General features: G+C 36.8%; 1 protein-coding gene across 5 annotated transcripts in view; it reads right to left on the reverse strand.

Moving 5' to 3' along the window:
• IQCH (IQ motif containing H) overlaps window positions 1-14,318 on the reverse strand; it is a 213,489-nt gene that overhangs the window by 103,941 nt on the left and 95,230 nt on the right. For all 5 annotated transcript variants that reach the window (XM_059912952.1, XM_059912956.1, XM_059912955.1 and 2 more), the window contains 2 exons: window positions 8,580-8,659; window positions 6,703-6,741 (listed from right to left, as the gene is read on the reverse strand). In XM_059912952.1, coding sequence (XP_059768935.1) covers window positions 6,703-6,741; window positions 8,580-8,659 — 119 coding nt within the window. The remainder of the gene's footprint in view (window positions 1-6,702; window positions 6,742-8,579; window positions 8,660-14,318) is intronic.

The following is a 14,318-nucleotide window of genomic DNA, read 5'->3' on the forward strand; positions in this document are numbered from 1 at the left end:
TTGGAACAAAAACTCTCAACGGATCCAATTCTGGTTGAAGATCAAACAGAACAAAATCAGGAAGATTTTTTAAACAGAGGGAGTATATTTTCAGTCAAATGTAAAACTTCCTTTTCTAGACACATTTCATTTCACTGCTGCATTGATTTCCTCTTCTCTGCTACCCTTCTATTATTCTCTGTGAGAATGTGACATAGTTAAGGGCCAATTGGGACAATTATGATTGAAGGGTAGCACCTGCTGGGGATATATGTACCTGATAAGGATGGGAATCAAAAGCAGCCTGGATTCCTAGTTTCCTGAGAAAAGACACATTATCATTTTCTCTACAGGTAAAGGAAAAAGAGCAAGCCTTGAGAAGGACCTCTATCATCACCAAAGTAAAGCTTGACATGACAATTTTCTTTAGGAAAAATGTGTGTACAGCAAGTTCGTTGGTCACATATCACTGAACACTTGCAGAATTCTTATAATACCCCACCTTGTCACACTCTCTATACCTACATATATAGTCTGCTTTATTTTAACTCATAGCACTTATCACTTCCTCACATAATATTAAAATAAACAACTTTCTGCCTCCCTTACTAGAATATAAATCCCAAGAAGGCAAAAACTTGATTTGTTTTGTTCACTGCTGTATCCCCAGTGCCTGGTACACTGCCTGGCCCACCGTCAGAGGTCAATAAAGATTAGTTGAATGAATGAATGAATGAGTGAATAGTAAAATTTAGGCTCATAGCCACTTGGGCTGCATTTACAGCTCAATGCTGTTCTATGATCATACAAATTATTCGTAAACTCATAGCTTCAGTTTTGGAGCACTAATAGAAAGTTTGGTTACTTGGATCTGAAAATGTCCATACCCTTTGACCAAAGAGTTCTATTGCTAAGATTTAGCCTAAATACAAAGATTTATGTACAAAGTTGAAAGACATTCATGGCAGTTTTATTTATAACAGAGAAAAACTGGAAATTATTTACTTATTTACTAATAATTATACTTATTAATAATTTGACATTTATAATTTAATGTCAACAGGATAATGGCTAAGAAAATTGTGGTATATTGTCAAGACAGAATATTACATAGGCATTAAAAATGTTTTATAAAGAGTTTCAAACCATATATGTAAAGGCTTATGATAAGCTGTTAGGTGAAAAGAGTAAAATGACAGTTGAATATACAGTATGATATCAACAAAGGGACATGCCAAAGTTTAAATAATGCCAAAGGGTGTTATGGAAAAAATTCTTCTTGCATATCTAGGCATTTTTTTCTCCTTTCTGAAATTTTCTTCTCCTTCTGAACTTTCTAGTTCATCTATGGATGATCAGGTCATAATTTGATAAATGAAAGGGACACAGCAAAAAATAAAAATTATCTTGTGGCTTATTGATAATCTTTTTTCTGGTGTATATAAATATTGGGTTGGCCAAAAAGTGCCTTCAGTTTTTAAGTAAAAATAGACACATTTTTCGTTTTCACCAAGAACTTTATTGAGCAACATAATCACCCTTTCGTTCCACCACCTTCTGCATTTTTCAGGCAACTTCATAATTCCATCTTCCCCCAAATTTTTATCTTTTTGAGCAAAGAACTGTTCCAGGTGCCTTTTACAGTCTTCCAGGGAATTGAAAATTTTTCCATTAAGAGAATTTTGTAAAGACCGAAATAAATGGAAATCTGAAGGTGCAATGTCTGGTGAATATGGCAGATGAATCAGAACTTCCCAGCCAAGCTGTAACAGTTTTTGCCTGGTCATCAAAGAAACATGCGGTCTTGCGTTATCCTGATGTAGATTATGCATTTTCTGTTGACTATTCCAGACGCTTTTCATTGAGTGCTGCTTTCAGTTGGTCTAATTGGGAGCAGTACTTGTTGGAATGAATGGTTTGGTTTTCCGGAAGGAGCTCATAATAGAGGACTCCCTTCCAATCCTACCATATACACAACATCACCTTCCTTGGATGAAAACCGGCCTTTGGTGTGGTTGGTGATGGTTCATCTCGCTTGCCCCACAATCTCTTCCATTCCACATTATTGTACAGTATCCACTTTTCATCATCCATCACAATTTGTTTTAAAAATGGAACGTTTTCATTAAGTTTAAGTAGATAATCACATGCGGAAATATGGTCAAGGTTTTTTTTGCTTAACTTATGTGGAATCCAAGCATCAAAGTGATGAACATAACCAAGCTGATGCAAATGATTTTCAACGCTTGATTTGGATACTTTGAGTATGTCGGCTATCTCCTGCGTGGTATAACGTTGATTGTTCTCAATTAATGTCTCGATTTGATCGCTATCAACTTCAACTGGTCTACCCCCCAACCGTGGAGCATCGTCCAGCGAGAAATCTCCAGCATGAAACTTCACAAACCACTTTTGACACGTTCGATCAGTCACAGCACCTTCTCCATACACTGCACAAATCTTTTTTTGCGTTTCAGTTGCGTTTTACCTTTCTTGAAATAATAAAGCATAATATGCTGAAAATGTTACTTTTTTTCTTCCATCTTCAATATTAAAATGGCTACACAAAAATTCACCAATTTTGATAAGTTTTCTTTTAAATGCATGCTGATATGACAGCTGCCACAATACAATCTAACAAAATTGTTTCAAATGAAGTTAAAGACAACTGAGTGCTACTAGAGCCACCTTACAGAAAAAACAAAATGAACTTTTTGATCAACCCAATAAAATTATTAATCACATGCAATGAAAATGTACAATTAGGGATTTCCTCGGTGGCGCAGTGGTTAAAAATCCGCCTGCCAATGCAGGGGACACGGGTTCGAGCCCTGGTCTGGGAAGACGCCACATGCCATGGAGCAGTTAAGCCCGTGTGCCACAACTACTGAGCCCCCGAGCCACAACTACTGAAGTCTGCATGCCTAGAGCCTGTGCTCCGCAACAAGAGAAGCCACCACAATGAGAAGCCTGTGCACAGCAACGAAGAGTAGCCCCTGCTCACCGCAACTAGAGAAAGCCCACGCGCAGCAATGAAGACCCAACATAATCAAAAATAAATAAATAAATTTCAAAATATTTTTTAAAATGTAGTTAGATGATGCTATGAAGTAAAAATAATTTTATAAAAATTTTTCTTGTCAATGATATCTTGCAAGAAAAATTGTTTTGCAAATAAAACTGTTTAGTTTTAATTCACTTTGAAAGTTTCACGCCAAAAATGCATAGGTAAGGCTGACAATTTCTAATGAATTAGAGAAAACAGAAAATGGCTTTAAAAGATGCCACAGTTTTTTTTCTGTTTTCAGATTTTTTTTCCTCTTCTTCTTTTAAGTTGGTAAATTAAATGAGGTCTCATGATGGAAAGTGAGTCTAAAAGACAAAATTAGCCTTGGACTTCCTTTTGAATCTCATCTTGTACCTCCAGGTTTTGAGTGCTAATGCTTGTCAAAGTACATACCTCACTCTCTTTAACCCTTTAGGCCAAGACAAGAAAGGAGACCAGCTTGTGATGAAAGCACAAAGCCAACCAGGAAGGCACTGTATACTCTTCAAGAAGTAGGCTTCTTCCCCCAATAGACGTGACAAGTCAAAGTCGAAACTGCTGCTAGAGATCACTTAGTGGTTTTCAAAGTATGTATTTTTAAGTCTGGAACACTTTGTTCAAAAACAACATAATTTGATGTTAAAGAGGTAAAACAGTTAACACAGCTGCTGTGGGTGAGAGGCCTAAAACCCCACCTACTGGGAGCTTCTGCTTTTCTCCTTTTCCTGGGGGCGTCAGGGTGAGTGTCATAGGGGATGTGGAAGCTCCTTAAAAACAATGACCTGGTCTAATCTCCTCTTTATACAGATAGGAGGAAAGGAGACTGGATGGGGCACTGATATGTTCACTGTCACACTTGTTACCTGATTAAAATAGTTCAGCTGACTTACCTGTAAAATAATCACAGTTTTCTAAAAGAAAATTAAGAATATATTGATATGTTGGGAAAATACTAAAGAAAGTAACAATATAACAAAATGACTAAGAGAAGCAAGACCCCACATTTGACATTAAAATGTTATCACCCAAACCTAATCTTTCTACACCAAAGGAAACTTTACAACAGAGGTATGACTTGAGAAATAGGATTTTCTTTTATTTTTTTTCTTTAATTTGGAAAAAGTCTCTAGAATACAGAAAAGTATAGAGAATAATTAAAAAATCTACCATGGACACATGTTAATCTTTTGTCTTCTTTGAGATATATATGTATCTGTGGCTCATAAACTCAAGAGAGTGAACTACAAAAGTCCAGTAGCTTTAAATCAGGAGGATCTCCATGAGGATGAATTATGTTGTACTGTGAGGTCCTAATGTTAGATAACACAGAATATATATAATAGAGATATATGATATATATATATATGTATATACATATGATGCAAAGAAGACAAAAATACATATATTTAAATTTTTAATAGTTTAAAACTATAGTACATTTTATATATTTATAATTATTATTTATAACATACATTTAAAATATATTTATTCATATATTTATGTATGTGTTTAAATGAAAGAAACAAAACATTAGGTACAATTGAAGTCCTCTCTATATTTCTTTTTAGCTCATTCCTCTCCCTCCATCATTCCCAGAAGCAAACACACTCATGAATTTAACCTGGACTCTCACGTCCCATAGACATAGTTGTTAAAATAATAAGATTTGTTAAGAGAGGCAGTTTTAGCAACTTCAAACCTTTGAACTAGATTCCAAAAAATAAAGGCCTAGGATTCTTTTTGGATTTCTTTAAATAACTACTACAAACTCTACTATGGTTTATTATTTTATTCCTTGGATCCTTATGCAGAACCTGATTGACTCAAACTTATTCAACAAGATGTACTTGGTTAAATGATCTAGAAGACACAGAAAAGGCTACTAAATTCAGAGCCAATAAAAGTAGACATGAGAGCAAAGGTGACAACTACTGTCCTGATACTGAAGGAAACAAACAAAAAAACCCACCGGAAACTGGATATATGCATATATAATACTGAATAGAGAAAATGTTAAAATTATATTAGGGAGGCAGAGATACATCTTTTAGAAAGATTTCCATCAAAAATTATTGAGATTTAAAAAAAATGTCTAATGCTTTGGGGCTCTGACAGTCATGCAGTTCATTCTGGCTCTGTCACTTACTAGTTGGATGACCTTCACCTCCCTGTATGCAGGTCCTCCCAGTATAATGGGAATAATAATAGTACCTACTACATAGAGATGTTGTAAAAATGAAGTGAGATGTTCCCTGTAAAGTGTTAGGAACATGCATGTTAGCTGCTGATAGTAATAGTAGTAGTAGTAATAATATCTGGAAAACCAGCCCATGAGGAAGAGTTCATAACCTGATATGTGGAGGGGGCACAAATTCTGGAGCCTCTGCACCTCTTTACCAGCTGTGTGGGCCTGGGGACAATGACAGTACAAAGGTTCTAGGGCTGCTGTGAGCATTCAGTGGGTGTGGAAGATGCTTAGTGCCATGTTCTAAGAACATACTCAATCAACATTAGCTGTTAGAAATATTCCAGATAGATAATGCCTTAGTATTCTTAAAGCGCATCCTAATTTTAAGGTGCAGGAGCAAGCTCACAATTATCTCACAGCAAGAAGTCAAGGAAAGCTAGGGGATCGAATTGCATTGATTTGTTTATCCAGGAGCACCCTTCTGTCTAGTTTCAGAACGACTATATGCAGTTATTGCTATAAATACAGCCCTGTCTGCTCTCAGCTCTGCAGGAGTATAAGGAGACCCAAAAGGTGGTCTCTTTTTCCTTGAAAAGGGGTGACTAAGCTATGAAATTCTTACTGAGAAGATCACCAAGAGAGGGAGGCCTAGAAGATGCTCTTAAAAATAGACTAGTGAATTATGAAACAAGTACTTTATTGTTCCAAAGCACTTTCACACACGTTAAAGCCTCTAACCCTCACAGCCACCCTAGAGAAAGGAGGTATCATCCCCATTTCTCAGAGGAGGCAGGTGGGGCACAGAGAATTTAAGTGACTTGCTCAAAGTTCCCTTATTAGTAAGAGGAAAATTCAGCTCTTTCTTGCTCTGTTACTTACTAGTTGGATGTTCAGAACTTTTATTACACATGCATGGCCTTATGGAATGCTCCTCACTGGCATGTACTTGCCATTGTGGGAACTATTTTATTTTTCCAACTTTTTGGTTACCTTATTTCTTTTAGTCAGCTTAACTCTAAATCCCACACCCCTACCTATTACATCATGGATGTAGTGTGCATGTGTGCATGTGTATAAACACACACGCACACCCCACGCACACATGTAAGTACATGCTGGAGGACAACTGAGTTTTGTTTTCATGTTTTATTCTTTCTAAGTGTACTTTTAAAAGATGAAAATCTTAGATAGAGGTTGAAGACTGATGTGATTCAGAAAAATTTTGAGTATGCTAAATCACTTTTTTGGACTGCAGTCTGAGAAATAATTCAGTCCCAACAATGGGGGGAAAAAAGGGTTTTCCACTTTAAATGAACCATGTTTTCTTTTCTGAAAACATGATTTAATTTCTTTTATAAAAGAAGAGCGAAAGAACTTTTGTTGTCGTCTCCAGCTGTCAAACCTGCCTCCCGTACTTTTGCCCTGAAGCAAACGGAAGGGACATCAGGTGACAAACCCCAAATTTCAACTAGTCACACAAATTACAGACCTTCCTATCATGATATTCTCTTGACTTTCTGCCTTTCTCCTACAATGAAGAACAGACACAGTTTAAATCAAAATGACTCTCATGGGCAATTTTACAAAACAAATAGAAGGCACAGAGTCTCCCCTCCCCTTCCCCCCACTTCCCCAGCTTCCCCCTCTGGGCCAACCTGTTCCCTCTTTCCAGGCAGGCAGGAGCTAATAATCAGAAAGACCTTTTCCACCCCAGACAGTGATGCTCTGCTTGCCAAGGGCCCTGTTTGCTTTGAAGAAAGAGTTTGACAAAGTAAACATTTTCAAAAACAACTATAATCAGATGCCAAGTCCCACTTCTAGGGGACAGGCAGAGAAGTATTTGCAAGAAAGGGTTTCTCCATGTGGCACCACACTGCCCGGTGGTGGGGACTGATCCAAGCTCTGTTCTGGGTTTATCGTGAGTCCAGGCATATCACAGTCTTTCTCTTAGCCTTTTAACTTCCATGCTAGGACACTTTCCACAGAGTCTATGAATAATTTCATTTACCGTTGAAGAGTCAATTCAGAAATGTACTAATTCGGGACCACGGGGAAGTCTTCAAATATTACTGCTTTTAGCAGTAGGGGAAAGCTTCATGAAGTCAATAGGGAAGAGGTTAAAGGCAGGGTTAATTAGCACTCAGGAAATGTCATTATTTAAAGTAATTTTTTTTTTGAGATAGGCCACTTACTGGCTAAAACACAGTCATATTTATATTACCTGTAGATCTGTTACCTATAAACTGTGGAACCTGAGAGCTCGAACACGGTGAGAATCAAAACAGGTGCGCCTGCCTGTTCCCATTATGCACATTAGCCCATGGCCTTCGCACAGCCTGTTAAACAGCTGAATCTGAAACAATCATGGTGCAGGCCAAACACTAGCCTGAAGGCCTGTCTGTCTTGGGATTTGGCCATTTACATTGATTTTTTTTAACCCATGTTTTTCATGAAACACAAATATTTGCCATGACAACTGGGGTGTCACATGACATACTGCTACATAAAGAGCTTGGAAATCTCTTAAGGGGAAACAGCCCACCAGTGCTGCAAATACAGTGAAAACATCTTGAGGAAGATGTGGGCATTAAAAGATGAAGGTCTGGAAAGAACAGGTAACCGTTTACTATGCAGACATAGTAGGATTAATTTCTTCTGTGCCACTCTTCAATTTCTCTTTCTTTCTTCCTTTCTTTTTTTTTAAAAAAATGGGAGCAGCTGTAAACATGACCACATAGGGTAAGCCCAGAAAAAAAAACACTGCCAGCTGTCTCCTTCTGTGGTGAAAAGTCTCAGTTATTACTCGTCTGTCTGTGGCTCGTAAACATAAGAAAGCAAGCTACAAAAGTCCAGCACCTTTAAACCAGGAGAATCTCTGTAAGGTTGAGCATGTTGTACTGTGAGATCCTAATGTTAGAGAATACAGATTTCCTTTCCCTTCCGCATTAAGGTATCTGTACAAAATTGGGGAACTTGCTTTATTATCCTATGCTTAAAGATAAATGGAACCTCACAATAGCATACCCTATGCAACACAAATTTCAAATTTTGTAATTTGAAATACAAAACTATTCCAGACTCCTGGGCCCTTGACCAGCTAGCAGTAGAGATTGACTCAGTCATTTAGTTAATCTCGAAATAACGCAACATGATGGAATTTTTTAGATCCTACTGATATTGTCATAGTAGAGTTTACCTGCATAACAATCTTCCCTTTTAAAATCAAATGCATTCCAGCAGCAGCTGAAATAGTATTTATTTCTATGTGAAAGGTACAACTCGATAACATGTGCGTATTACCAAAAATCTCACTGAGAATATTGTAAATCAGAACAATTTTCTTTCGTTAGTTAGGAATATGAATACCTCTGATCTTTGTTTCCTGAGAGAGGGATTCTTCACTTCCGCTGGAATCGATTGTGTTCTCTGGGGTGTAGCGAAAGGGGCTGTGGATGGAAGTGGTGCAATGTTACCTCTTCCAGAAAGAGAGACTGATTCATTGGGTTGATGCTACTGGGTTTGCACCTTGAAAGTCAGATGGCTCTGTCACCCATTCACTGTTCACTACCAGTCGTTCTTGTATCAATTCAATGAAACATTTGTGATAATTGACTTCAAAAGGAAAGCAAAGAGCTTGGAAGGGCAACAGTTCCATCAGAACATAAGGTCAGCTCCCCTTATGCAAATTTCCTAGAGGAAAAGGCAGATTTTAAAAGCAAGCAATTTAGAGAGTTATCTTTGTCTTATAAAATGTTTCGCTATAAGATTTCTTTAAATAGCCGTATTCCCAAGTTCCCTTAAAAGGTAAATAAATATAACTATATAAGATGGACTATTCTAATGTATAGTCATTTAAAAAGAAAATTCTAAAGAATTAAAATGGCTTTGGGTAAATAAAACAAGTGAAAAACACAAGTAAATATTATTTTTGAAATTAATTAAATCTATAAGCAACAACTTTTGGAGAACACATCTAGTCAGTGGGGGGTAAGCCTACGTGCTAGACAATGCTTGGAAGAGAAATGGAATCTCTCCTGTTGCCTGGCAGCAAACCCAACTGCCCTTTACAGAAAAGCTCAAATCTGACATTCTCAGGAGAGAAAAATCCTTACCCTACTCTTTCTAAGAAAGAGAACAAATAATTTATTTAAATAGTTAATTCAGTCAAAGAAGTGAGGCTTCTTTCAACTCACTTCCTTAGTCCACCCCTTTTCTGTCAGTTCTCTAACAACAATGTTAGAAAGAACTGACAGATATTCGTTAAATACAACACATCAGTATACGATTTAGAATTCCACTTTGAGGACTCAGTTCTCTCACATTGCCTCAAGTGGGCTGCAAGGAGTATCTTCAGCCATCTCTTTAAAAGTAGCAGGAAGTCCAGAGTCTTAGCACAAAAAAATCACCAACCCCCTTTTACCGCCTTCCTGGTTTCCCTGTCTTCCAGCGATCCTCCAGGACTGCGAGACTGCCCACCAACTTCCCTAAGGCTGGGCAATTGGCTATACAGTCGCTCCTCTGTATCCATGGATTCTGCATCCGCAGATTCAGCCAATTTCCATCCACGGTTGGTTGAATCCACAGATGCAGAACCCGGGAATACAGAGGGCCAACTGTGCAATGCCATACTATAGGAGGGACTCGAGCATCCGCAGATTTGAGTATCCACTGGGGGTCCTGGAACCAATCCCCTGAGGATACCGAGGGACAGCTGTAGTGTGTGAAGACTCCATTTTCATCCTACAAGTTTTTGCCTTGACTTCTGTGATGTCCTACCCCACTGTCCACTTGAACCTGGCTCTCCTACTTTGGAGGTCAGTTCACACTGTATACCCAGGCTACTGTGAGTCCACAAATTCACCCATAAAACCTGTTATTCCTATTATCTGCAAGCTCAGTATACTTTTTGTTTAACTTTCAGGTTCCTGCAGACAAATGAGATTTATGGTTAAATTCCCATGATGAAACAAAATAGCAGCTGAGAAGTGGGCATGATTTTTAAAGGAATTTATTAAAATTTCAGTGAAATTTGGTAGAATGAAGATCTAAAAGATTTGTAATTTCACATGGATAATCCAGTTAATGGTATCTCTAAAAAAATTTTTTTGAGGTTTTTCTTAGTTACCTGCAGAAATTCTATCATTAAATTTATAACTTCATGTAGCCTTGGATTTTATGGGACACATGCATTTGAAGAATGTGTCTACATCCTAAGGCACTGCCTGTTTTGCTACTCAGTTAACCTTCTGGAAAAATCTGTTGGATAAATTTTGCCAGTGTCAATGTCAGGGAAAAAAATCTTGTCTTTTTAGAGAAATTTGTATGTTTCTGTGGTAGTTATTGGCATGTGCCTCCCAAGAAGCCATACCCCCTTCTTCCTTGCTGATTTTAGAACCTCAATTTTTTCAGGGTAATAACATCCCCAGCTTCTAGGGTTTCCAGATTTAGCAAAAAAAAAAATTTTTAAAGGGCACACAGTGAAATTTAAACTTTAGACAAACAACAAGTAACGGTGTAGTACAGGTATGCCCCAGATATTGAATATATTTAATATCCATGAATGGATTAGACCAGAATTTCATGAATGGATTAAACCAAGCATAATTTATCATCCTAAGTATTTAGTATAAGTGTGTCCCAAATCCTAATCCTAATCCTACTCTTATCCCTGGACATTCACTTTCTCAGCCTTTCTTGTACCTAACAGTGGCCATGTGATCAGTGAGAAGTGAAGTCCAACCCGGGGCTTCTGGGAAGAGATTGGTGCCACTATTTTCCCCTCTTTCTGCCTGGAGTGTGTATGTTAAGGCCCACATCTGCAGGAGTCATCTTAGAGCTGTGAGTTAGCAAGCATGAGGATGAAATGAAACATGCTAAAGAAGGTAAAAGCAGAGACTCGTTCTAACCCGGTGTATCAGCATCATCAGCACTAGACTTCCTACTTCCTGATTCCTTATGAGATAAATGAACTCCTCATTGTTTAAGCCATGAGGTAGTTAGGGTTTCTGATATTTGCAGTCACATACACTCCTGACTGGTACCCCTCTCTCCCCCTCCTTATTCTCTCTATACTGTGCTCTGTCTTACTGCATGTGCAAGGGCCTCAGGAACAATGTTCAATAGTGATGGCAGTAGTAATGATGGCAGTAGTGGTCATCCCTCAACTGTCTCTGCTTTTAATGAGGAAATAGAATATTTCTAAAGTTGCCCTACTAAGAACATTGTTTGCTGTGGGGTTTTGGTTGAAGACAATAATCAGGTTCAGAAAATTCTCTTCTACTTCTACTCTGCCCAGAAGTTTTTTCTTATTATTAATGTTGAATTGCATTGTATGATTTTTAAATTTTAGTATGTATTGAGATGATCACAGGGTTTTTTCTTTTTTAATCTGTTAATGTGGCGAATTATATTGTTAGATGGTTCTAATGTTGAATCTTCCTCACATTCTTCCTTGATCATGATGAATGTAAAAAACCTACTGCTAACTTTTATTTAGAATGTTTACCTTTATGTTCCTGAGATTGATTTATGTATTTTTTTTCTTGCACTCTCCTCATCCAGTTTTGGTACCCCAGTAGCATCATAAAATCAGTTGGTAAGCGTTCCTTCTTCTCTTTTACTATGGAACAGTTTAATAGAAGAATTACCTGATCCTTTAAAGTTGGTAAAACTTCCCTATAAAAGACCTGAGGCCCGTTTTGTTTGGTATATTTGTGTGTGTGTGCATGTGTGCACATGTCCCTGTGTAAGACAGATATTTTTGACTACCAAATCAAATTATCTAATGGTATTGTTTTCTTTAAGTTTTCTATTTTTTCTTTAGCTAACTTTGGTAATTTAGATTTTTCTAGGAAATTTTTCATTTTGTTTTTAAAAATGTATTGGCATTAAGTTACCATATTATGTTTTCTAAAAATTCTACCTGTCTGTAGTTTCTGCCTTTTTGCATTTTCATATTATTTATTTGTTCCTTCCCTTTTTTAAAATTACAGCTTTATTGAAGTATAATTGACAAATGAAATTGTAAGGTATTTAAAGTGTACATTGTGATGATATATTTGATATATACATATATTTGAAAGGATTCCCCCATCTAGTTAATTAACACATCCGTCATCTCATGGTTTTATTTTTTTTATTAGTGAGAACATTTTTCTACTCTCTTAGCAAATTTCAATTATACAATACAGTGTTATCAACTGTAGTCATCATGTTATGCATTAGCTCCTCAGACATTATTCATCTTGTAGCTGAAAGTTTGTACCCTTTTACCAACCTCTCCCTATTTCCCCCACCCCTCAAACCCTGGCAACCATTTTTCTACTCAGTGTTTCTATGAGTTTGACTTTTTTTTTTTTTTTTTAGCTTCCACATATAAGCTATACCATGTGGTATTTGTCTTTCTCTGTCGGGCTTATTTCAGTTAACATTAATACCCTCCAGATTCACCCATGTTGTCCAAATGGCAGAATTTCCTTCTTTTTTAAGACTGAATAATATCCCACTATAAATATATGACACTTAATTTGTGTCTATACCTTGGCTACTGTGAATAATGCTGCAGTGAAGATGGGAGTACAGATATCTCTGGAGATAATGACTTCGTTTCCTTTGGATATATACCCAGAAGCGAAATTGCTGAATCATGTGGTGGTTCTATTCTTAAGTTATTGAGAAACCTCCATATTGTTTTCCATAGTGGCTTTACCAGTTTATATTGCTACCAACAGTGTACACTGATTCCCTTTTCTCCATATCCTCATTGGCATTTGTTATCTCTTGTCTTTCTGATAAAGGCCATTCAAACAGGTGTGAGGTGATATTTCATTGTTGTTTTCATTTGCATTTCCCTGATGATTATGACATTGATCACCTTTTCATGTCCCTGTTGGATTTGTTTGTCTTTTTTGAAAAATGTCTATTCAGGTCCTTTGCCCATTGAAAACTTTGGGTTATTTGTTTTTTTGCTATTGAGTTGTATGAGTTTCTTGTATATTTTGTGTATTAGCCCTTTATTGGATATGTGGTTTGCATATATTTTATCCCCTTCCACAGGTTGCTTTTTCATTTTGTTGATGATTTCCTTTGCTGTGCAAAAGCTTTTTAATTTGATGTAGCCTAACTTGTTTATTTTTGCATTGGTTGCCTTTGCTTTTGGTGTCAAATCCACAGGGAAAAAAAAAAATCATTTCCAAGAGCTTATCCTCTATGCTTTTTCCTTAGGAGTTTTATGGTTTCAGGTCTAATGTTCAAGTCTTTAATCCATTTTGAGTCGATTTTTGTGTATGGTATGACATAAGGGCCCACTTTTATTCTTTTTAACGTAGCTGTCTGGTTTTCCCAACACTATTTATTGAAGAGATTAACCTTTCCCCATTGTATATTATTGAATTCTTTGCAAAAATTAATTGGCCATAAAAGCATGAGTTTATTTCTGGGCTCTCTATTTGGTTCCATAGATCTATGTGTCTGTTTTTATGCCAATACCATGCTGTTTTGGTTACTATAGCTTTGTAATACCGTTTGGAATCAGGAAATGTGATGCCTCCAGTTTTGTTCTTCTTTCTTAAGATTATTTTCACTATTTGGTGTCTCTTATGGTTCTATATGAATATTAGGATTATTTTTTCTATTTCTGTGAAAAATGCTATTGGGTTTTTAATAGGGATTGCATTGAATCTGCAGATTGCTTTGGGCAGTATGACCATTTTAACAATACTAATTCTTCCAGTCCATGAACACAGAATAGCTTTCCATTTATTTGTGTCTTCAACTTCTTTCATCAGTGTTTTACAGTTTTCAGTGCACAGATCTTTCACCTCCTTGGTTAAACTTATTCTTAAGTACATTATTGTTTTTGGTGCTATTGTTAATGGGCCTGTTTTCTTAATTTCTCTTATAGTTGTTAGTGTATAAAAATGCAACTGATTTTTGTATAGTGATTTTTGTATACTGCAACTTTACTGAATTCATTGATTAGTTTTAACCATTTTTTGGTAGTGACTTTAGGGTTTTCTGTATATATTATGTTATCTGCAGAGACAGTTTTACTTCTTCCTCTCTGATTTCGATGCCTTTTACTTCTTTTTCTTGCCTAATTTCTCT

Source organism: Balaenoptera ricei, chromosome 2 (assembly GCF_028023285.1).
Source record: "Balaenoptera ricei isolate mBalRic1 chromosome 2, mBalRic1.hap2, whole genome shotgun sequence".
In the NCBI taxonomy this organism is placed as follows: Eukaryota; Metazoa; Chordata; class Mammalia; order Artiodactyla; family Balaenopteridae; genus Balaenoptera; species Balaenoptera ricei.